The sequence below is a fragment of the Vidua chalybeata genome, chromosome 14 (assembly GCF_026979565.1).
Source record: "Vidua chalybeata isolate OUT-0048 chromosome 14, bVidCha1 merged haplotype, whole genome shotgun sequence".
NCBI lineage: Eukaryota > Metazoa > Chordata > Aves > Passeriformes > Viduidae > Vidua > Vidua chalybeata.
The window spans coordinates 8,539,278-8,564,625 of record NC_071543.1 but is presented as its reverse complement, the minus strand read 5'-3'; the positions used below and the strand labels follow the sequence as shown (position 1 = coordinate 8,564,625).

General features: G+C 40.8%; 1 protein-coding gene across 1 annotated transcript; it reads left to right on the top strand.

Moving 5' to 3' along the window:
- Nucleotides 1–3,186: 3,186 nt before the first annotated feature.
- On the top strand, nucleotides 3,187–24,247 carry VSIG1 (V-set and immunoglobulin domain containing 1). Its single transcript, XM_053956060.1, has 8 exons — nucleotides 3,187–3,311; nucleotides 6,630–6,790; nucleotides 12,666–12,773; nucleotides 18,776–18,974; nucleotides 20,563–20,718; nucleotides 21,359–21,478; nucleotides 22,322–22,448; nucleotides 23,876–24,247. The coding sequence occupies exons 1-8, from the start codon at nucleotides 3,275–3,277 to the stop codon at nucleotides 24,057–24,059; spliced, it is 1,092 nt and encodes a 363-aa protein (XP_053812035.1). The 5' UTR covers nucleotides 3,187–3,274; the 3' UTR covers nucleotides 24,060–24,247.
- Nucleotides 24,248–25,348: the final 1,101 nt, after the last annotated feature.

Below are 25,348 nucleotides of genomic sequence, written 5' to 3'. Positions count from 1 at the left end.
ACCCTCCCTGCCTGTGAGGAGGCCAGAGCAGTGCACAGGCAGGCAGAGGCATGGGAGCATCCTCCATGGCAGGACAGGAGCAGTGGCTGGGTGCTTCATCTCACTTCAGTGCTTGTTTTTCTTTTTTTTTTTTTTTTTTCCCCCAGAAAGAGGAAAGTTTTTTGGACAAGGATTTTGCTTTAGGAAACTCTGGCTTTTGAATGGCTAAAAGGAAAATAGATCTTTCTGAAGTGAGACAAGGGACAGTATAAAAATAAAGACCATTCTAGACCCTTTACAAGGAAATCGAATTGTGCTTTTTGATAATAAACTGTGCTCATTCTGGGGACTGAATACAGAGGGTTAGGCATATTTCTGACCAAGTTACTTTGAAGTGACAAGCCATGTGCTCTCCTCAGAAGAGTGTATATTTTTGTTACCTTACAGACTTTCACTCTCTACAAGATTAAAAATAACAGTGAGTTCATTAATTAGCTTTTAGGTTCCAAACACTCCACAAAAGCTTATAAATATTTTTTAAACCACAAACAAGGCTGTGCAATAAGCAAGCAAACTGTACTGTGCATTTGAAAAACAACCTAATGATGGATTTAGAGGCTTAAAGCAACTCTTTCACTGCACTTGTTGGAATCTTTAACTACACGCTTCTCTTCATCCTCAGATGTCAGCTTGTGATACTGAACTAGAGAGCTTTATAAATCTCTGGGTCAGACTGGGTTTAGTGTTGTCACACAATTACAGATTTAGCTTATTTCAGGAAGACAGCAGTTGGAACACTGCTGAGCTTTGTCAAGCAAAACACGGAATTCTACAGGAAGTTTTTAATTAGGTTTCAGACCAACAGAAGCAACTCCTAAATATCCTGGCGGTGCTTTGTTTGGATGATGCTGCCTTGCTTGGGGTTTGCCTCTGGGCTTCATTTTTTAATGATTGACACTTCTATTTAGAGACTGAATACATGGGAGCTGCTTGAAAGGGAACATTTCTGAATGCATTTCAATGTACACAGGCTTGACTCACAAAGTCTTAACACACAGCTCCTGGTAGTGGCCCCTTCCATTTTATCTCAAGATAGGAGTCTTTTCTCCACCCAGAGCAAAGTGACTGCTGTTCTCTCCTCTTAGCTGAGCACTGTAAGTAAGAGCTTCTTTTTCCCACTCTAATTTAAAACATCAAACCAAAGCAGATTTTGTTTTCTGCGTTCAGTTCCCCTGAAGAGGCAGTGCTGTTCTCCAGGAGCAATGGGTTAGAAGCAAAGTCAGCAGCTGACAGGTGCCATCTATTACCTTCACAGGAGAGTAACCCTGGAGGGCCTGCAGGAATAGTGCTGGGGAACCTCTGGTTTGAGTGGAATGAGCCCCAGGTGGGTAATAGTCAAACATAAACACTCCTGCTGTTCAGAATCCTCTGTAAAACAGGGTAATGGTTGTAATCTTTTGCTATGAGCTATACCCATTCTGTAACTGGTAATCTCAGCCCTTCATCTCAAGATTAAAGGGCCACATGTTGATATAGAATTTGTGTTCTTGGCTCCTGTTCTCTGGTCAAACTGAGCATTTCACCCTCCAGGAATGTAGTTCTGTCATTTTTTAAATTAGCAAAAAGTGAATGTAACAAAGCAAAAATACATATTAGCTGAGGGAGCTTTAAATGCCAGGGAAAGGACTTTGGTGTTGATAGATGAGAGGGAATTAGAGGATACTGTGGTAAAAATACAGGATCATGCAGGTTCTGACTTACTCAGCAGGATGGCAGTGTTTTTTAGCATCTTCTTGAAAATTGCTGTCTTTTGCAAAGGATCAGGGCTCTGTGAGCTACCAGTCAGACTCCTGGGTATTATGGAGCTGCCACAGGCAATCACTGAAATGTGTCTGTAGGTTGTCTCATGTTCAGATCATTTGAACTCATCCATGGTTAAATGACTAGAAATCAGCAGCAGCTCCCATTTTAGGCTTTGGGGAAAGCCAGTGAGAAATTCCCATGAGTGCTTGTGATCCCTCCACTCTTCCTCAGTGAAGGTGAATCTAAATGCTTTTCAACTTTTGGAAGAAATCTGAATTTGAATTTCAGTCTTTCAATGTACATATTCCTTTTTGGACTCTGGGTCCCCTGTGATTCTTGGACAAGACATTTAACAGTTGCAAGACTTGCCCTTCCTATATTTTAAAGACAGGCACTGCCCACTCTGTGGGAATGCTGTGTGAAGTGCTGACAGTCAGAACCAAGGAGAAGACATCTCCAAAACTTTTGGAGATAGCTCATATAAAAATATCACCAAACCCTGCCATCTGCCCAGGGATTATTCAGGCATCTGCCATGCACAGAAATATCTGACAGAATAAAATAGTGCATAAACCTGATCCCAATAGTAACTGATGCAACCAGCAACCTGACTTCTTTGCTGAAGAATCTGCTACCATATCACATGAGAGAGAGCCTGGTCATACCTTTCCCCTCCAACCTCACATGGCCAGATGCTGAACCCCACCTTCCAAAAGGGCTTCCCATGGGGTCATCAGGCATGAATTAATGCCATGTTTTCAACAAGCACAGAAAAAGTCCCTGGCCATGTTACCTGCCTTGGTCCCAGGTGCAGGCACACATGTACAAGGCAATGCTGCCTCTGCTCTGCCTTCAGGCACTCACTCCCCGTGCTGTGTACCAGAGTACCAGTGCTACTCCCACTGCAGCTCAGGGCTCTGAATCAGCCTCAGTCAAACAACATGGAGCACAAGAAGCAAATGTGGCTCCTGCAGGAAGCTGAACAAACTGTATAAGATACATGTTTTGAATTGAAAATGGACTGACAATGTATTATCTACACATGCCCATTTTTAAAAGGAAATTACAGAATTAACAGGAAATAATGATTATTCATATTAGGCCTGACCCCAACACTAGTAATCAGGCTGACTGCTAAATAGCTCCACAAATACTTTTCTTGTACTCAGCGGAAGTACTTAGGTAGGCAAATACTGCAGGGCCTGGCAAAAGTGGGAGAATTTGGGCTTCTCTGATTCAAAGGTTTATTATTAACAAAACCCTCGGTTGCTCAGACCCCACAGAATGGTTTCAAGTGAACAGTCACACCACTAGTCGGAGAAAGGCACACATGAGATAAAGGAGAATGAAACAGCTCACTGACGTGTTGATACACAGCTGATAAGGAAAACAAAAAACCGACTTCAAAAAATAAACCAGTTCAGTTTCAGTCGAAGCCAGAAGCAGCATCTGGTCTCGTTTCTCTCCCAGCATCAAGAAGGTGTGTGCAACAATGCTGAAGATATTTCCAATTCTAGCCATCCTTGCAGGTAAGAGTAACAAACTGAAATAGCGCTGGAACAAAGGAGCCTGTGGAAGTAAGAGAGCAGGTGAACCTGACTAGCAAACTAGGAGAACTTTTGAGATTAATTATTTCAGGATGGAATAAAAAATTATGGCTATACTGCCAGACCATCCTCTGGAAATCCACAAACTGACCCCTGCCTGGTTTTGAGCTTTCTGCTCAAGAACAGAATTTTGGCTTTGGTAGATTAATGCTTTGCTCTGATGTCAGGAAGAGGCAAAGAGCTCTTGTATGGAGCGTTCAGGTCTTTCAAGTCTTTCAAGGTCAGGTTTTTCCATATTTGGCTTTTGTCTCCCCTTGATAATAGGGCTGGAAAATGATGCCTCAGTCCCTCAACCACCAAAAAATTTGGGAGGGGGGGGATGCTTAACTTTAAGCATGCAAAGACTCTTTTAATTAAATGAGGACATAATACTTTGGGGAATCCAGGAATTTAATTTTAATTTTAATTTTATTTTTAATTTATTTTTAATTTTCCAGGTATAGTAAAAACTATGTATTAGTCATATTTCAAGGTCATTTCATTGTGCTAAGCTTTACTTTTAATATATACAGAAGCAGTCATTTTAATGCTCCATGGAGATAAACAGCCCCTGTATCCACTACAGAAAATGAAAGCTAGTTTCCACATCTTCTTTTCCAGGTGGAATTATCTGATTTGGGTGCCATAGAAATATTTTAAGTAGCTACTCCTGGAGTTTAAGTGTTCTAACTCTCACACACATATAAACCCAACAGATTTTTACCTTAGATATGAAAAGTAGTTCAGAAGTGGTACCATATATACTTTTCAAAGCAATGTCCTCTAATTTGAAAGTTCTGGATTTAAGACTAGCAATGTGCCCATGTTGGTGGGCACTACTGACTGGGGGTTTCTGTTGTGGCTCAGAAAAGATCAGCAAACTTGGATTTATTTCATGAGTGTTAAAAACTGCAAAGGACTTCAGTGAAAGTGGGAGATTCCTAATTCACTGCAATGACTTTCCCTGTGGGAAGGAAACAGTCTCACTATAATATTGATGAGTAAAGAAGTGGATCAGCCATTTTTAACAAGTTATGGTCCTGTTCACACAAGCTGTTTTCACTATGTTATTTCTTATTTGTGCACTTTTAAAAATTTAAGCCAAAAGGCCTGTATGTAGGAAATGGGATTAGGGGTTGGAAGCCATAAATGAAAAGTGAAACTGCATTAACATTCATGGTGAGGAAACAGGCTCTGTGGGGCCAGTTCACTCTGCTGTCAGTCAAAAGATCCATGTTGCAATTAGCATTGGTTTAAACAGCCTTTTCACTTGAGTGAAGATTATTTCAATTAAATGTATTTCTTCAAAATATAGTTTTATGGAAACTAGAATACTTTGTGGAGTAATTTTTTGCTAAAATTAATTTCTTCTGGAAAAGTTTTTAACAGTCAGACTCTGTGGCACTCCTGACTCTAAAACCAGAGAATGATAAAGTAAATATGTGGAGCAGATGACTGGAAAATGGATGTTTTCAGCAGAGTAACATTGTGTTGAAAGAGAGTACCTGTAATCCTGCAAAGAGCAGAAAATAAATACACATCAACTGTGGCAGGAAACAATCATCCTCTGGCCAACACTAATTCTTAAAGCTGAGAACAGTGAACTGAGATACCTAAAATAATATGGCACAGCTTTTCTATTAGATCTCACTAAGGACTAAGCTGCTGTGAACTCACAAGACAAGCAGAACTGGCAGCCAGTCCTGGGATCCCCTCTTTCCCCAAGGCAGGTTTGACACATTTAGGTCAGTCTCCAGCCATTCCTGTGACACTATATTATATGTCTTCACATAGAATATAAATCTTCTTGTAGTTTAAACCCATTCATTTCATCCTAGCCACCATCAACACAGAAAGTATATTATTCCTTTCCTCCTTGCAGTGAGCTTTTACTGTTGAAGCCATCAAACAAGGAAAACAGTTCAGATAGGTTTGCATACTGTATTAACTCATGAATTTACAATATTAAATAGTTTAAAATACAAAATAGATAGTTTCTTTCTATAAACAATGTTTTCTCACACAAGGCTGTTACTTTCAGCAAAATACTCTTTAGTATTACTGCAGATTCTGCTTAAACTCTCAAAAGCAGCACCCCAACATAATGCACAGATCCTGCATTGAGAAAAATATTTTACATCTTTGTCTCAATCATTAATATATGCAATAAACCCACGAGAAAATTATTATAACATGAAATTCTCACCTTGCCTATTTTGCACAGAAAGCTCCAAAATGTTTAATGTTTTCCATCCCATTCAAAAGAAATACATTCTCAGTCTGAATCTTTAGACATTAGCTTTCAAACTGGACTCAGTGACCTACCAAAACCCTGAAATTCAGACTTATTTTTCTGACAGTTCTATCTTTGCTGTCATGTGTCATCATGGCTAGTAATTCACAGAGGATAGAAACAGATAAATACTGTAAGGTGGTGCTTGGTTCCTTTCATTACTGTGATTGTGTAGTCAAGACTGATCAGAGTCTTGGGAAGGGCTCACAAGTTGTGTTTGCTCCCTTTCTGCTCTGAGCACAACAGAAAGGGCTGCTCGAGTTATCAAAGAGCCCACACAGTAAAAGCACTTCCAAAAAGGTTTGTTTGATTTTTCCAATGTAATAGCATTGGGGAAAAAAAACAGCTTCTGGAGGTAAACACTTAGAAACCTAAACAAAAGCAAAGTAATTAGCAAAAGAAAAGCAGAGAAAAGCTGCTGGTCCAGCCTGAGGGATCCAACAGTGCCACCAAGTCCCAGTCAGAACATAAGGGTGTATGAAGTGAGACTACTGTGGGTGATGATGCTCCACAGTGAAGGAGATCAGATATCTTCCAAAATAACTGCAAAAAAACCCAAAAAGGACAAGAAAGATGTAAGAGAGGGTTAGACACAGCTGTGAATGAGAGTGCAAGCACAGGAGAGCACTGTGAGTGCAGAAGAAAGGTTCAGTTTTACCACAGACTCTTAGTGAGAAGATGAGTATCAGCCAATGAGAACAAGTATGGGTTTTGGAACTCTGCTTTTTAAGAATATTATTTCTTGTAAGGGCACAAGTATTCTGGGGGATTTATTTTCTTGCTAGCTTTTACCCAGTCCCAGCTTGTTATCTCTGAAATTTCCACCCAAAGCCCAAGGGAAACTGTACTGAAAAGGAGAACAGCCAGATCCATCCTACAGTTTCTTCAATAACCCAGAGTAATAATTCCTGCACGGCTCCCAGGGCCAGCCCCAGCTGACCTCTCCTCTCCACACCTCCTGCCCACAGGCCACACCAGCGGGGTCGTGGTGACCGTCCCTGAGAAGACAGTGAATGTCACGACAGGTGGAAATGCAACCCTCCTCTGCACATACACCAGTGATGGACTCCTGGGAAATTTCTTTATTCAGTGGAGCTTTTACAGTGCCAAAGAAAGCCAGCTGCATACCGTAAGACATTTCTTTATTATTACTATGAAATTGTATTTGAGATATCCTTAAGTCCTCAAAGAGTCTCGTTATGTTTGATGGGGTTATCCTTACTACAAACCAGGTAATGTTGGGGTTCCTACCCTAGAGATTAAGGACTGCAGTGACATTTAGGGGCAGATGAACAAATTATCTAGGCTCCTAGTTCCCACTGACATGCCTGAATGCCTTCACAAACTGATGAGAAATTACAAAAGTGATCCATGTACTCAAACAACTTGCTCTGTCACACAGGAAATGGGAAGCAAAGACCAGGTGTCTAAAAATCACCCAAGTGCTGCAGCTCCTGGACCAGCTCCCTTTTCTCTTGTCTGGCAGATATTTCCTGCCATTGTGAAAGCTGCTTTCCTGGTGAGACGCCCTTGCCTATGACAATGTGTTGTTCCCCATTTAAGGGTCAAATGCGAGCTCCTTGACTCAGGCACTGCAGTTGTCTTTTGGCAGCTCAGTAAAAAGTGCTGTGCATAACAGTGGACTGTGAGCACAAAGTGAGCAGCAAGTGTTGGCAGCACTCTGCAGAAAGTTGTCATAGCAGGAAATTTGCCACAGCAAACTTGCATTGGTATTTCCCAGCATCCCATGGCTGTCACTGTGGAAACAGAACAATTACAGGTCAAGAGCAAATGGTCCCTGCCCTTCCCAAGACCCCAAAAGGCTGCAGTGCCAAACAATATCATACTCTGGGGGATAATGAGACTGTGTTGTAGGCTGGAGTGTCAGCATGGATGGGATTGGGAAGGACACCAATACCAGGCAGTGACTTGGTCTAAGCCTGAGCCTCTCATGTGGCTGTAAAGACCTTGCAGAGCAGCCTGGTCTGCCTGGAAGGGGTCAGGGATGGGATGTATATCTGCCTATATGTACTCACACTACTGCCCAAACTTCAAGAACTATCTGTTAATCTTATGTTTTGTTGGGGAAATGAACCCATGAATTTCATTCCCAGCATAACACATAGGGTATGAGCTCCCATCAGCTCAGTCCTGACAGGGGGTGAGCAGTCAGCAACACATTCCTTTATAAGAAGAAATCCTAATTAGAAGTGTTGCTGAATCCTTGAAGACGACTGAGATTCCTCTTCCATGCCCTGGTGTCAGGCTTGTGCTTGTGGGACAATCATTTCCCATTGTTTTTATCCTTTTGCCAACATTTTTTTTTCTGGAAGTTCAATCCTCCTGCCCGGTGTTACAGCTGAGAGTTGATGTAAGGATTTGACTTGGAGGACTGTCACAGTCCACACTCAGGATATTTTTCTCCTGTTCATTATTCTTTCCCAATAATATTTCAGTAGGAGGCTTGCCATTGCTGATGCAAGTGCACCTTCCATTTGGTTTATCAATTAGAGCAGAATTAGCATGTAAATTGCAGAATGTGCAGGTTGTAATATATTTGGCATTGAACAGCAGTAGCCAAAATGTAAGAAATGGCAATTTAACCTAAGACAGAACTGCTCACTCACCTGCAGTATATCACAGCCACAGATAAAGCCTTATATCAGTGCTAAGTGCAAACCCTGGGCCCATCCCAAATTCTGACCCCAGCTGAATGCCACACTGATGTAGGCACACCTCGCCTGATTGTGTAGTTGTTACTCATTGTTTGCTTTCTTCAAGTTAAAACTAATTTATTACATGAAGAATTATTCCTGAAAGGCTGGTAGCTACAGGTTTCCTAAGTTGTATATAGTACAATATCTTATAATTTTGATCCAGTATGTTACATCTTCAATTATAATTGCCTGTTCAGGTGGGAAATACAGTACTGACATAGGATCAAGCCCATCTTCTCCAGGTTTGATTAGAGTCTTTCTGTTCTACTTGCATCAAATTTTCCATATTGCAACACACTAAATGCCATACATTTTTCTGATCACAATCAAGAGAAATAAGTAGATTGCAGTTTAAAGTATTTTAAAAGGAGAATCACACAGTTTCAAGAGATCCAGGAGGGGAAAACCATTTGTAAACTGTGGCTAATGATAAGGAAAATACCCCCTGAAAATTACAGTCATAAAATAGTGTGGGTAGTTCAGAATACACTCAACAAGACCTAACCCATGCAAGACTACCAGATGTCAGGGAAACTTAATGGATCAATCCCTCCAGTGCTCCCTCCTGGCTTCTGCAGCTCTCACTACCAGCACAGGGAAAGCTGTGCCTATAAGGTCACGAGAAACACTGCTGGGAAAAATTGCAGCTGGATTCCCCCGTCTGAAAGTAATTCCATGGCAAATTCACACATTTGTAATGGCTGTGTTTGTGATGGGTGATTTGCATTTTCATTACATAAAGTCAGTTCAGTCTGGAAAGGCCATGGGTTAGTGCTAATCCCCTTCTCCTTGAACACCAAGGCACACTTTCCTCTCCCTGCAGCTCCAGTTCTCCTGGGCTGGCAGGCTCAGTGAGGCTCAGAGGGTTCCCTGTGCTCCCTGGAAGCTGCTGCTGTCCCTGGAGGGTGCAGGACTGGGGCACTGCTCTTTTTAAAATGTTTCAGCAATGTTTTAATTCAGTCTTGTATTACTTGACCCTGTATTCTTTTACCACCACCTGGCAATTCCTTACCATTTTGAACCTACTCACAGTGAAATTAATGGTGTTAATGCAAACACTGGCAAGAAAGGCTTGTGATTGCTTGTGGAAAATATGGTTTAAGAAATCACACAACACAGCTGAACATAAAGTTGGATTTTCACCCTCCCTCTGAATGAGGCTGGTATTTCTATTGCAGGCTGATGACTCTTCTGAATTTCAGAAAGGATTGGGAGCCTGAAAGCCCACATGTTTTTCTCCCACAAGTTTAAACAAAAAGATAATCTCTCTACAAACCTGGCTCTGCCCTGGTGGCTTGGCACATTGCTGAATTACGTTTCACATTTTGTTCCAAGTAGGGAACATATGCATGAAAATGGAGGAGGTTGCCAGCTTTGGCTTTCATTGTTTAGGTAAAACAATACTAATATGCAATTCAAAATATATTTAATATGCTGGTAAGATGACAAATCCAACTATATTGGAAAGACTGGCACCATATCTTCCTGAATACCAGAACAATAGCTTGACTTTTAACTGGAATAAAATTATTTAATTTTATGAGATACTTAGGTTCTTCTAACAGATCCATAACAAATTACCAAACACTTCCTTATAAATAGCATATATTTGCCCTGAAAAATTTGTTGAAAATTCTGGCTCTACTAAAAATTTGCCATTTTTTCAACAACTAATTGGATAACATTTTCAAATTCCATTTTTGAATACTGGAAAATTCTGCCAAATATTTTGAAGACAGGAGACTTAGAAGTTTTGTAAAAAATTACAGAAAATACATCTTCTTCCACCTACTAAATTTTAAAATAATCCTGACATCTTACTGAATGCTAGATGTCTTGATGACCATGTTATTCACATGGGCACTACACTCAAAATAATAAGATTAAGCAGAGGAGATATTCTCTATAACAAATATGTGTGGAAAAAATTATTGATTTTAATAAATGTTTATTTAAACAATTGATAACATGGTCCTTTCTCTCTACAGTGGCAACAAGTAACAGGGCAAGCTGTAAACATTTATAAATGTTATGTATAATTAAGACAAATTTATACCATTAAGAAGCTTTGGGCTTTAAGCATTAATGAATGGGAGGGTTAAATTACTAGATTTTAGGACATAACATATAAAAAGTAGAGGCCAGAGGTAGCCCTTTATTTTACACTGCCACTTACAGTACAGATTTTGCAGTGTTTTGAGATCCATAAGCTGAGGTACAGTCCTGGCTGGAGTGAAATCAGTAAGGCCAGGATCAGGACTAGTGCCAGTGTTAATTTAATGTAATGTAAGTATTCAGCAGCAGATTTTACCTTGCCTCAAGGGCAGGCTGTGCTTTCATTACTTTGCAGCCTGCTACTGATGCAGATCTGCCTCCCAGCACAGCCTTGTGAGGTTGGTTTTGTCTTTTGCTGCTTGTTGTGGTGTTTTCCTGCCCTGTCCACCCTCCCTAGGGCTGCCACAGCTCCCACCATGGCAGTTACACCCTGGGCAAGGAGGAGACACCACAGCCAGGCTGCTCACAGGCAGCACAGTGAAAAGGGAGCAAGCAAACAGAGCCAGCTGTTCACAGCACTCTTTTGAAGACAGCACAGCTTTAGTGGGTGAATATAAACTTTTTTTTTCTAATTGAGCCTAACTCTGCTCTTTTCCTGAGAAGTTTCTCTAGTAGAAGTAATTTCCCTCACTTGAACTTAATAATATAAGTATAAAATCATGGAAAACAGGATGCTATACATATTTTTAACTTTTTATTTTTGCCATTTAGCCCTTAGCAATATGCCCTTTAATGCTGAATTTAAGTTTTAAATAAAAGCTCCCAGGCAAGGATCTTGAGAACTTTCCAACACGGAGTGATCTCTATTTTACATCTCAGCAAGCTGAGGCTAACACCACTCTGCTCACCCAGGGTACATCACAGCCTGGCCTGGTTCATAAGGTGAAGTCTCAGCTCCTGTTAAGACCTGCATCTGTGCTTCATTTCATGCTCTGAGTCACTCAGCTGGCCCCAGTGTAAAGCACCTAAGTAAATGTTTGAAAGCTGAAGCCTCTGTTGACTCTTCACAGGCGAGGCTGCAGCCTTGCAAAGCTAAATACAACTCCTGAACCTGACCTGGGCCACACCTGGAGCCTCCAGCCCAGGCCACCCACAGCTAAAGACAATGAAATGATCAGGGACACTACCTGGCTAACCAAGGTGTGCCCAGGGCAGGATTCTTGATTGAAATTTTAAATTCATTATATGAGTAAAGGTCATGGATGCCTGTTACTTTTAGGCAAAACAGAATTATTGATAGACTTCTTATGAAAATCTTCTCCAAAAAAAAGCGAGCTTGTGGCACATTGGTCAGCAACAATGGACAAGGAGAGGAAGCCCAAAAGAGGAAAGAGGCAAGCAGAGTGACCTGAGCACAGATGTGTCAGTTCTTTCCACCCTAACACCCCAAATTCAGATTGCCAGTAGTCCCACCAGCAGCACAACTCTGCTGCCCAGCACAAAGCAAGGCACAGCCGTGGCCACTGGGCTGCCCCAGTTGAGAGCCAGAGGCCAGCCAGTCCTGTATGTGGGGGGTTTCCATATTAGCTTCTGAAAGAACAAATTCCCCTCCATGTAGTCTGAGCAGTTCAGGGAACACCTTCACAGACTTTCAGCCACAAGACACCAGAGATCCTGTGCTGCAGAGGCTGTCAGTGCTGCAGGGGACACCCCTGGGAGCAGAGCAGCCCATTCCAGCCCATGAGAAAGATGGGCCTGTCTGAAGCACCTCCTGAGGAAAACATCCTGGAAAGGGCCTCTCTCATCCATAAGCATTTCTTTTTGCCTAGAGCTGATATTTTAAAACTGAGTTTTATCTAGCACTTAGAGCAGGCACTGTAAGGAACAGCTTCATGGGAAGCAGAGGCAACACCTCCAAAGCAGAGGAATGGAGCTGCTGTTGTCATGTCACTGCTGCTGGAGTGACTCTGGATGTCAGTGGGACTATGGGGGACTGCCTGTGGCTATCACAAAGGGAAGTGCAGACAAGAAGAAAAGAATCAGGTTGTAACTGGGGTGTTTGGAGCAAACATTAATCTTAGTTTGCCTAACTTGAGGTAGAATTTAGGATCATCTTGCGGTTGACAAGGCCTGAGATACTTTCTGCACAAAACACTGAACACGAGGCACCCTGCCCTCGTGATCAGCATGGATGGTAGGTGGGGAGCTGTGTGAGAAATGACTCTTTGATTTTGGGGGAACATTTAAAGTCTCATTTAACTCTCAGATCAGCACATTTTTGCTCAAATACAGCATTCCCCGTGTCATGGTATTCTGAGTATGGATGAAAAGTCAGTCAGTCTTTGTCAAAAGACGGTGTATGTGACAGATGCACGGGGAAGATGTAGCTGGAGATACAAGGTAAGAAAACAATCCCCATAATCTTAAGGGGGAAACAGAGCTAAATATCTTCTACTATATTTATGCTACTGTGAAACCTGTATTCATATTCTGTATTGAAATCTCAAAACCAGCACATGACTGAAATAGGTTGAACCTGATGCATTATCCAGAATTTTTAACTCACCCTATTTTTATTGCATTTTTCTCTGTCAAAATTATTTTGGATGTAGCTGTTGTGTTGGGGTTTTTCCTCCCCCCACCTATTCTAGGTGGCTGAATTTGCACCTTCAGGAATATTCTACCCAAAGGGTATCTGAAGGGTGTGTGCACCCACAAGGAGCCTCTGGGCTGAATGTGAGCAAGACTGGACAGCCCAAACTTGGGGCTACATATTTACATAGAAAAAAAAAATCATCCTGGATCTCCTTTCTAGAATATAAAACCATTTTGAGATGTGATGGATACTGAGGACACTGAGCTGAACCAGCTTCCTTTCAGCTGTCAGCTCAGCGTTCCAGCCATAATCCATTCCAAACTCCCTGACTGCAGCATGGTTCCTATCTCACCATGAGTACAGGGTACAGCCAATGTAAACTGGCATCTCATAATAACTGCTGAAGAGCAGTTACACCAAATGCACTAAGAAAACACATTTGTTCTTGATGGGAATTATTCACTAATAGCTCAGCCACAAGAATGATACTGTGAGAACATGAAAGAGCTGCTCCTTCAATATATTTGCATCAGTTAAAGCTGCTGAATGATTAATCCTCTAAAGGCTTCTGACTCCCTCCCTATTTTCTTCTACCAATGCACTATTGTGATGAGACATTTCTTGTCATTGTTAATATTTTCAATTCCTAGTGCAAAAAGCCCAGTAAGGGATATTCCTATAATATGCCTGCTATCTTCTGGCAGATCAGAGTTTTGACAAAAATGTGTGAAAAGAAGCTGTGGATGAAATAAAGGATTTGGGCCCAGACTCAGTCATGTGACATGTCAAAGAAACCAACAGATGTGTGAACATTTGCTTTCTTAGCTAGCTGAGTTCAGAATCTGAGCTTTGGGCCTTCATTAACACTCTGTGGCATTTGTTCTCTCATTACATGGTAAGATGCTTAAGGAAGTGATGAACATTTTTCCCCCTTGTTATTTTATAAATCCTGTCTGTCCTCAGAATTCAAAAAGAGATCACAATCTCAAACCAGCAAAGTCGTTAATATCTTCCATTTTCTAGTAACTTGAGAAAATGTCAAACAGAAAATGACAAACAACCCAATGACAGGGCCCTCTGGATGCTCTCTTTCCAGCTCTCCAGGCAAAGACTGTGAGTCACACACTGAATCCATCAGAAAAACGTCATCCAACAGGATCCTAGAGCTTTACATGTGCTGGTGGGGGAAAGGGAGAAGAGGCTGGGGGAGGAAAGACAGGTACTGGAAAAGAGGTCATGCCCTGAAAATGTCCTCCAGTCAGGAAGCTGGGATTCTGTGGAGATTAAGCAGGACACTTTGTAATGCCCCTTCAAGTGCATCCCATAACTGTGATATCCATAAGTACTAGGCATGTACAGCATTGTGATGCAGTGACTCCAGGAGATGAGAATGGGAGGAGTATTGACCTGGAAATTATGAAGGAGTCCATCCAAAGCCATCTTAAAGACACATACTTATGCACATTCTAGTATATATTTGTCCTGTCAGAAGAAGAAGAGAAGCAGAGGGAGGCATGTTTCTTCTAATTTCCTGCCTGCTTCTTCACACACCCCCTTCACACCCTAAGGAAGATCTTTCTACAGAAGTTGTACAACAAAAACCTGTAGGTGGGCTCCTCACTCTCTGCTGAACATCTGGCAGCCTTTGAAAGTTCTCAACTCAGCCTCAGCTCTGCTTCCTCTGCAGGCAAATGTATTCTACACCATCACAGGAGAAACTGCCTGTGGACATGAAGGGTAACCCCAGCACGGCCCCAGAAGGCCTGGAAGAATGGCTGGAGACAGCAGCTCTAGGCACTGCCTTGCCCACAGGCTGAACAGCCAAACTAAACTGTAACCCTTTCTAAGGTCAGAGATGTCTTCTGGGCAACTTTGCTGTTTAGCAGAAACTAGTGGCTCAGATTATGAAGTTATTAGGGACAACAGTTTTAGGAGTGATAATCTCCACTACTTTTTCTCTCAGTTGTTTGATTAGTCACCCAGGCAGCTGCTTCCATGAAATGTGAAAAGGCACCTTTATATAATAACTTGCCTGAACAAACTAGCTGGTAAGGAGGAGCAACAGCCATTAATGCACCCTCAATATTGTTTCTGCTCTGGTAAATCATCAACTTCACTAGAGCTGCTCATGATTTGCTTGAGGACACGAAAAGCTTTTTGTTTGAAGGGAAGCACAGCAGATTTCTTTTGTATTTGTTTGCATTCAAGATGGTGCACTTAAAATATATTTATCACACCAGATTAAAAAGGTTTTCAGAAAAAGTCTACCATTGACTAAATATACAGTTTTCCCATACACACATTTTAGGTAATATGGAAAGAAAAGTCAATGATGTGTGTCTGTAGGAGAAAACATTAGCTGGCAGTTGCCCAAAACCAAAAAGTTTTCTATATCTTCAATAGAAAACAATATTTTTACTTTTGAATCGAAACAGAAACACTTTTGCAAAGATTTTCATATCAGTTTTCTGAAAGCCACAAACCAGCTTTTCAAGGACAGCATAAAACCACTTTGAACCAGGGTTTAAAATATCCATTTTGAATGTATTGTTTAAAATGGACTATGAATTCACAGCCAATTAACTGAAACATATTCCTCTTAAATGAAATTTCCTGTGTACACAATCTAATCATACCTCTGGGACAAGATATACACTCAGCAATTAATCAGAACATTATTCAGCCTTTTTGGTGTTTACTACCTTCCTTCAGGGAATGAACTCCAGAGCCATGGAGATAAGCATGGAACAGGAGAGAACAGAGAACAGGCAGGAGCCTGCAGAGGAACTGAACACATTGCCTGAGAATGTTTCACTGCCTTTATGTTCATGGCTGACAAAAAATGACCCAGTAAGACTCTGTTTGATTCTACGAAGAGAAGAAATAGTCTCTGCTGTGTTGGCACCTGCCTCAGATTTAATAGCATATACCAAATATTTTCTCTGCATTCATTGACTCAGAAAGAGAGAACACAGGGGCTTCATTTTTCAGTGCATTTTATGAGGACTTGAGCACGTAATCCACCCTGACTCCAGGTCAAATACACCAAGGAGCACTTGCTCCTCTACAGTGTTTACTGGCATGCCCTGACTGCATTTACAACTTGCAGTGCCAGTCTTATTCCCAGGAAGATGGGCTGTATCTAAATGAGCACTCACTGGACCCCTTCTGCTACTCTTTACTCTCACATAATCCCAGATCACTCTCAGGTAGACTGAGTAGAATTTAACCCCTTTTTCCAACAACCAAGCCTTTAATAGGGTATGATGGGCCTGCCACTTCTCTCATGCTGCAGCAAGATACACATGACTTCATTTAAATCATTGTAGAGCTTAATTTCACATTCAGTGTAAGGAGCTCATGGAACCCCTTTCACTGCCCTACTCCAACAGTGCAGCTGATGGAGAGGAGGAAATCCAGGCCATCACTATTGAGAGCTATCCAGGGACATCAGCCTTAGAAGAGGCTGAAGACAGAAATCACAGTTCTTGTAACTTCAAACTCTTGCAAGAAACAGTGACAAATATTAGTCTGCTATTGCTCACACTCAGATAAATGTAGAATGAGACTAATGTGGCCAGCGTGTTTTTGTAATTCCAAGTAGACAACTTTTTTGATGAGTGATTTGTTTAAACCAAACTGCCTATTTTGAACACTCTCTTTCCCCAAGGAATACAGTGTGTCCATCCAAACTCTGGTTTGGCAATAGAGTTCCATCTCTGGAAATTTGCAAAGCATAAAATTAGATTTTAAACTGATGGTATTGTATGCACACAATGGAAACTGGGAGGAGTATCCAGCTTCAGCTGACTTTCTAACCAGGTTTGTCATCGAGCTGACCCTGGTACCTCTTATGCTTCTCCACTGTACCAGCAGTGTTCCACACCTTGGGAATGCTTTGGTGTTCAGAGCCCTGCATCAATTGTACCTGGTGTTTGTAATCCTGGGGCAGGGAAAGATAAAGTCTGGCTGAGGAGTATGCAAAATGGCTCTTGAGATAGGGCCAAGCTGCAGTCCTGGAGCTGCTGGTGCTGTGCAAGCTGGATTCTGACCTTCATTTCAAAGCCATATCTTTGCATAAACCAGCTGTGCTCTGACAGTTTTGGAGTGTACCTTGCTTTAAGCTAATAAAGGCTTTTAGATAACATTCCTTAAAGACTTCAGTCAACACCATATCCGGGAGGATAAACAGAATTAAGAATTAATATTCTTAATTCAAAATGCAATCAGTTGATCTGCAAAATAAAGCACATTGTACTTCTCGCCTGGGGATCTGCAGTATCCCTAAAAGGCAGGGAACTTTGACCAAAAGGAAATTTTGATACTAGTCAAGTGAGAATGGCTTGTGAAGAGGAGTCTGTGAAACTTTTTCCTACAAGCATTTTCCCACTATTTCATTAAAAAACATGCTGTTACTTCAACTTCACTGATGATTCTGGAATACTGCCAGTAGGAACAATGTTAGATCTATTTGGGTCACAACCTGTAATTCTATATGGACACCTCTCACCAGTTTAGAGAAATGACTGAGTGTGCTGGAACTGTTCACTTTGCCTAGTGTGTGTATGTAGATGCTGGGGGAACATATTGCCTGCCCAAATACGTCACTTTCCTACAACACTATCATTACCACCTCAGAAAAACAATTAACGAATCATAGTTTTCCACATCTTTGTTCTTTCAGATCTTGGTTTCAGAGCAGAGTTACATTGGACAGAGGGCAGGTTCTCCTTGAGAACTACTATATTTACCCCAGAGCAGATGAGATACTGCAGTTCCTAAACAGACTCAGGGCTCAAGGCTCAGACTGCCATCCAGGCTCTGCAGTGAACACAATTCTACCTCTCCTTTCCATCAGTAGACAACAATTTTGGGCTTATGAGGCCACTTCTATTCCACAATGCTGCTAAGAGCAATTGATACTACTGAAGTCAGTGAAATCAGTCAATGTTAAATCAGCAATTTTTATCTGGGAGGAAATGCTGCATTCCTTAGAAACATTTATCCTTACTATGCCTGTCATTTGGCAAATCATTCTTTTACTATTTAGTAAAAGGGGAACTTCTTGATCTCAAATAGGAATCCCCCAAGCACTGAGGCCAGCAGGTATTCTTTACTTCCTCCCTGATATAAATTCAAAAACCCAAGATAGTCCATGACTGCCTCCAAAGCTGATGACACAAACAACAACAGCATGGCTGCTCTAATTGCATGTGTGATGACTCTGCTCTGTTCTTGCACTGCATCCTCATGGCTTTCAAATTTACTGCCAACAGATCAGGTGCCTTGTTTGCTTAGACCTTTGTCTTGTGAATTCATTTCAGTCCTCTGTTTGCCAGATTCTGTTTGGAAAGCTCTGCAGCCACCCACTTTTTCCAATGACAGGTCCATCCTTGTCATAATCTTCTACTGAGCCACTTATTAATGATATCACAAATTATCAGTGCTTCACTTAATACCATTATTCACTGTGCATGACTTTGCATTTTTTCACAAATTTGTCATGATGGTCAATGTCCTCACTTGTGTTTTTGCAATTGCATCAGTCTGTGCTTGGAGTATCCACAAAGATTTTGCTACTGTCAATTACACAATTAAAAATACCATTTCTGAAAAGCTTGTCTTTTAAGAACCTGTAGAAGTATGTATTCAAATGTAATATGTTTTCATTCCTGCTTTCTTGGGAGAGGAGGCAAGAAAGGGGGTGACATTGCTTGGCTTATATCAGAAATCAAATATATTCTGAGTACCAAACAAAGCAGCGAGATCTTTTGTTATTAAACTAACAATTGTTTCTTTATCACAGATCTATTATTATTCAGGAGGCCAGTCTTACTCCTATGGAGCATTTAAGAACAGGATAACAGCTTCAACAAGTCCAGGGAATGCATCAATAACAATCTCCAACATGCAGCCCTCAGACACTGGTTCCTACACCTGTGAGGTTTTCAGCCCTCAGGGTGATGCTGGACAGAGTCAAAAATCTGTGATTGTCAATGTGCTGGGTAAGTGCCTCCCCTCTCTGTTGCTGTATTGTCTTTTTCATCCCATATTATGAAACACTGAATTCACAGCTCAAAAGACGTAGGGCCAGAGGGAATAACAGGCTGTGGTAAACAAGGCCCATGATGCAGAGGGAAGCTCCCTGAGTCACTGCTGCAGTGTTTCCAAGGGCTCTGGAGGCAGGCAGAGCCTGGGTGCCCTCTAGCTTCCAGCCACAGCTGACCGGCTTCCACTCCACAGCTGCCTTTGCCTGAACTGCAGGCAAATCTCATTCTCCCACCACTGGCTTTCAGAGTCACTTTGTGCTCTCAAAACGTTCCCTTATGTAAGCAGGCATGAGGGTGGCTACAATTACCCAACTTCACTCCATTTTTCATACTGGAAAACAAAGTGATACTAGTTTTGGTCATCATTTTAGCTGGGAGTGACAAATTTTCACTAAAACCATTACATGCAGTCCCAGCACAGTCCAAAACTTAGCTAAATTTCCCTAATGTTGATCATGGTGACTTGCATAAATCTAGGGAGAGGCGGCAGTACAGCCCAAGAGTTCTGACTCACATCAATTCCCAAAACTTCTGGAAACTTAGTATTTGTTAGATGAAAGTAGTACAAAGTTTGTTTCATGTAGAAGAAAGCAATAGTTCAACCATGAACAGACAGAACAGAAAGGGTGAAAAGCAGTGGAATGAGATATTTTATTTCCTAATAAGATAAAAGATTGTACTAACCCCATATAATAATTCCTTTTATTATGAGAATTCATACCCAATCAGAGTGACAAATCATAGACATATGGGAATGTGATTCCAACATCACTTGCCTATTTTCTAGGGATAAGAAAAATATATATGTAAACTGATTTCCTGAAAAACCAAAGTACTACTGATAATTCTCATCTAAAATTCCCAAAATAAATAGTAAATCTTGGAGCAGTTGAGTAAAAGATTACACTTTTTACATGAAAACCAAGAAAAGTTGCTGGTTTGGGCTATGTTCATTGGTGGTGGTTTCCCTTGACAGCACTCTAAAGAATCACAAAAGCATATCTGGAGGTAGGAAATGAAAAACAATGGTGTAAGTGAAGACAGAATCTTCCCTTTTGTGCAAAATGAGGACATTATATAAAAACAGATACATTTTTTAACAGAACTATAGCTGATTTATTTCCTTCACAACTGTTAATATACTGAAAGAATTGGGCCTTGATCCTCTCCCTCTCTGTGGAAAAGCTCCTGCCATGTCTCTAAAGAAAATGATGCTGCTATGTGGCAGAATGGTGTATGGTGAATAGTGAGTGGCCCATTACAATGAAAATAATTGATAGCTGTAGTCTCAACACCTCCCTAACAGTTGATATGCAAATGGAAGATAATAAATCTGTATCCTAGGCCATGTACATATATTTAATATTACTCAATTTTTTTAATGGGAGAGGCTTTGGTCAGTTCCATAAATGAGACTCTGCTCTTGGATGGAAACCTGTAGATGGGGCTCAGGTCTTTGCTCAGAGCAGGGTGGTACCAGGACTTGAGGTGGATGTTTGCAGCCCGGGTGTGCACTCCTGATGTGCCCGTTCTTATTTTACAGTCAAACCATCAAAACCTTTCTGTAAAGTAGAAGGAACCCCTGAAAAAGGCCATCTGATCTACCTCCTCTGCAACTGTGAAGAGGGATTGCCCCGCCCCACCTACCGCTGGTACAAAGTCGATGAGAACACCCTCAAGCCTGTGACAGAACAACTTGGTATGTAACTACAGGACTAACATTCCATGCTCAGGATCTGAAATTCCAGCATTTCAAATGCTGTGTATCATATAGGCTAATTAAAATTAATCCTCCTCTTCCAATAATCAATATCACAGAATCATATTTTTACTTATTCAAATCAACTGACAGCTGTCAAAACCACAGGATGCTTTTTCTATTTAATATATATACATAAAAAAAAGTTTAAATTGTTAAAATGAGATAAATATTTATATCTTTACTCCTCTCCTCCCTTGAAATTTTGAGTGAATTTAAGTTGAATCAATTTGTCATTCAAGTAATAGCACATCCTTCCCTCCCAGAAATTTTCTGGACCTGTTACATTTTCATTTGTGGAGTCACACAGACAACCATAGTATCAGTGTGGGTAAAACCTCAGCCAGACTGGTTGGCAGAGTAGGGGTTTCTAATACACCCCTAAAGAATCTACTGGAGCAATTTTCAAGGAAGGTAAATGTTTTATTTTAAAGAATACAAAAAAACACCACACAAATAAGTCAATAATTGGTGAACTCTTTTTCTAATATCTGAATAGCTCTGTGTTACCCACTACAGAGAACTGTTTGCCTCTACAGAATACAAACAATAACGTGTACCTGCTCCTGACTTGTCACAGATCCAAACTCTGGCATCCTTTACATTGGCAACCTCACCACCTTTGAAACTGGCTACTATCGGTGCATAGCCAGCAACCTCCTGGGGAACAGCACCTGTGAGCTTGACCTAACAGCAAAACGTAAGTGAAATACATTAAAGGCATCACATCTTTGATGGAGGACATACACAGCTTCAGGAAAATCCTTTAACAACTTTGAAGCTTAGATTTGGTTTTTTTCAAGTAAGAACACAACAGGATTTTGAGAGCTCTGGAGTTTTCATCCAGGCCTGCCCAGACTTTACAATGACCTAGAAAACTGATTTAACATAACTTAACATTTAACAGACATTTAACAAACTTAATATTATATATTATAACTAATATAACTAATATATATATATAACTAATATATATATATAACTAATATAACTAAACATTTAACAAACTTAATTTCTTGCAAGGAGCAGGAGCCAGACCTGGTTCTGACTGCAGAGTCTTTACTGAGAACAGACAGACAAGGAGCTTTGAGCAGTTTCTTCCATCCAACAGTCCCACTAAGGTCTCCCCACCCCAGAAATTACAACCATCAGTGAAATGTGGTAGTACAAGGACTGGGGCACTGTAGATGTGACCACTAGCTGAAAGACAGAACTAAAGGCAACCTGGATTTCAGGATGTGTTTGCAATGATTGAAAAGCAAAGGCTTTTACCTATTGTCAGTATTACAGCCCAATGATTCTCTTAGCCAGGCATAAACAGGGAGTTTGTTGGGATAGGGAGCTACCCAGTGAGAAAGGAGGCAGCAAAGACCACCTGAGCACAGAGCTCTCTCTTTCCTGGAGCATCTTTGCCAACCTCCTGCAAAGAGTTTTTTGAATACAATCCCTTTTTCTGCTAAATGCTCCTGCACTAAATTTCCATGGGATTTTGCTATACTACTACTTTTTAAAAAGTCAAGTAATCTTTTTCTTTCCTTTGCAGATTCAGATGGTGGTATTGTTGCTGGAGCACTGATTGGAGCAATTCTGGCAGCTGCTATAATCTGCATTATCGTCTGGGTCTTAACCAAGAAGGCAAAAAATAGGAAGTCACCAAATAATGAGATGCAGTAAGAATTTCTGTTTACTTCATTTTAAGACAAGTATTTCTGTAAAGCACTGCTGCTATTCCAGAACTAAAGTAAAATGCATAACACAAGTTTGAGAAAACTGCCAGAGTTAACATCTGCTTTTGGGGGACTTTTTACCTGTTGCTCTTTTAACAGAAGTTGCCATTGCCCTCTTCCCTATTTTAACAGGCAGCTACCACTTAGCAGTATCTGAAACCATGAAGTAAATGGTTTTAAACCACACAAACTAAAGTGGCAATTTATAAAAACAGCTCTTTAGATTTTAAAGTAATGGGGTCTGTTAAAAGCAGGTAGAGGAAGTAAAAAAAGAAAGATCAACTAAGGGTCACCTCAGGAAATGTACTGATATTTAAACACAGAGGGCTTGGGTCAGTGCTATCTGAAATTACAGGACACACACTTGGGATACTCCCAAGCATCTCAGATTGCAGGAAACACAAGGTTTAGACAACAGAATGGAGCCCAGAATGTCCATTTTGATCCTGCCCTGGAGATGGTTTCTTCTCTGTGGTTTGGTTGCTCATTTTTCCCTTAAATTGCCAAATCTTCAGAATAGGGATAATCTCATGCACTATATAGACTGTATTCAGCCCATTGATGTAAAATGCTGAATAACTACATATAGTTGAGGCCAGAAAAAAAACTGTGACTTCCCTGTAGCACAGGTTTAAGACTTCCTAATACGGAATTCTGCTAACCCAGACCAGTGATCAGTCGCTCATGCACCTGATTTCTGCTTTCAGTTGATGGAGTATTAACACCTAGTTTTGTACTTGGATCCTAATAAATCTTACTGCATTGAATTAATCCACTAGTATATGATATTTTTTACCATGTGAAAGTGCTTCAGTACTGGGAGTTGGTTCATTATCATTTTGATAAGATAAAAGGAATTAATACCTTTTACTAAAAATTTTTTTCTAGATGTCCATATTTTCTAAAATACGAAATATATTTTATATTACCTTTCCAGATTTTAGTATTTTCATAATTCTTTTCTGACTGAACTCTATTTTTCATGTACTTCAATGGGACCCCAGATCTAGATGGAATTTCCCGGAAAGCTCACATGAAGCAGCAAGTTTTGCTATCACACCTCAGATGCTGCCAGCACTTAGTTTCCCTTTCCACTTTCTTGGCATAACATTTAAACATACTAAAATCCATTTTATTCTAATGGAATCACTTAAACCAGCAATGCAGATGTCTTTCTAGATAATATGCTGTCACTCTTTCTGTCTTAGCACCGGTGGTGTTGTAACCTTTTCACACAATCTTGAAACAGTCATCATAACATCGGGGTTACTGCTCAGATAGCAAATACAGAGATTCATTATTTTGAAAGACTCTAGTGTACATGGGATTTCAGCATGTGAGATCACAATCCTAATCCTGTCTTTCTGCAGAGAAATGGTTCAGAAACAATCCAATGCAGACTATGTTCAGGTACCCAATGAAGAAAACATTCCTGTGACCACAGTTCCATCAAGCAATGCAACAAATGAATACCCAAGTGTCGATGAAACAGCAGCTCCTGCAACACCTAAAAATGATGGGAAACAAGAAGCAGAAAAAGAAGAAATAGCCTAGAGTTTATAATAGTTTTCTTTGTCACCTTTGGACCCCTTTATACAAAAATTCTTGTCATTGAATTAACATAGAAACATGACTAAAACTTGTATTCAAGGCATTTTTATTGTGATGCACTGGGGTGGATCAAAAAGGGTCTGTTACACAGGCACTTTGTGAAGAGCAGAAGATTTGGCCTTTAAAGTGAACCAAATTTCTTTTATTATCTAGTTATACTGTACAAAAATTTAAATATAAGAAGAGTATCATCTACATCAACCTATTTTGTAAAACTAATTAGGAAATGGGCTGAAGCATTAATCAAAGTAAGAGCTTTCCAGTCAACTACCCGAAATGCTGTGTATCCACACAGTTCAGAACCACAGTAGCCTTGTCCAGAAACAGCGTTAGCCAACCTGCTTCGCGTGCACCAAGAACAGTAATCATGGCCAGTACGTTGCAGTGTTTCAAGGAACTGATTTTGCACATCAGAAGTAAAAAGAAGGTACATTAATGTCATCAGAATGCTGAAACATCTGTTAACATCCTAACAGATGTTAAGACCTGAGTCAAGGAAATCTTGTGTGTCTGAGTTCCACCTAAGCTAAAAAAGAAAATCCTGGAAAATTTTACCCTGTTGCTGCCTGACATGGAAAACATTCTGTTAACAGTGACCTTCTTGGCTTAGAGCTCCCAAGGGCACCAGCGTTCCAGAGTTGTCTATTTCAGCAATTCTGGTTTTCAGTTTAATGGAACTGGCATTTGGGTACCCAGTTCAGACACAAATGATTGTTCTACACAACAGGAGCTGGAGATTTAAATCCTTTGCAAGGCTTGTTCCAATAGGCATGCACAGCATCACAATCCTCATGACACACAGATATAGCTGCTTTCGTAACTTAGCAGCAGTACTGCTTTCTATACAGCACATCTGTTTTGATTGCTTCCTCTGTCTGAGATGATTTTAATCTCTTTCCAGGCTTGTCCTACCCACTAAGAAACAAACTCACTCTACTTTTCTTCTGGTCTCTTACCCCAGTGTAACAATCTATATTCTATAGATGAAAGCATCAAGAGGGAAGGTAAGTGGTGCAAAGCACACCGCCAGCCAGCAGTCGAGCAATGAGCGCCCCTTGGAAGAAGAGAAGGGCATTGAACCATACACACCTGGGTCACTAGACAACCCTTCTCCCTGGGCCTCATTTCTAATGTTACACAAACTCCATTTTTCATAAAGGCAAAGATAATGCTTTCAGAAAAGCTCAAGGACCATGGGGCTTAGGCAAATACAGACCCACACCCTTGCTGAT

Excerpts from the sequence above, each read along its gene's own strand:
- VSIG1 (XM_053956060.1), top strand. The coding sequence starts at position 3,275 with ATGCTGAAGATATTTCCAATTCTAGCCATCCTTGCAG. Across the intron at positions 3,312-6,629 it reads AATTCTAGCCATCCTTGCAG|GCCACACCAGCGGGGTCGTG; the intron begins GTAAGAGTAACA and ends TCCTGCCCACAG. Across the intron at positions 22,449-23,875 it reads TCACCAAATAATGAGATGCA|AGAAATGGTTCAGAAACAAT; the intron begins GTAAGAATTTCT and ends GTCTTTCTGCAG.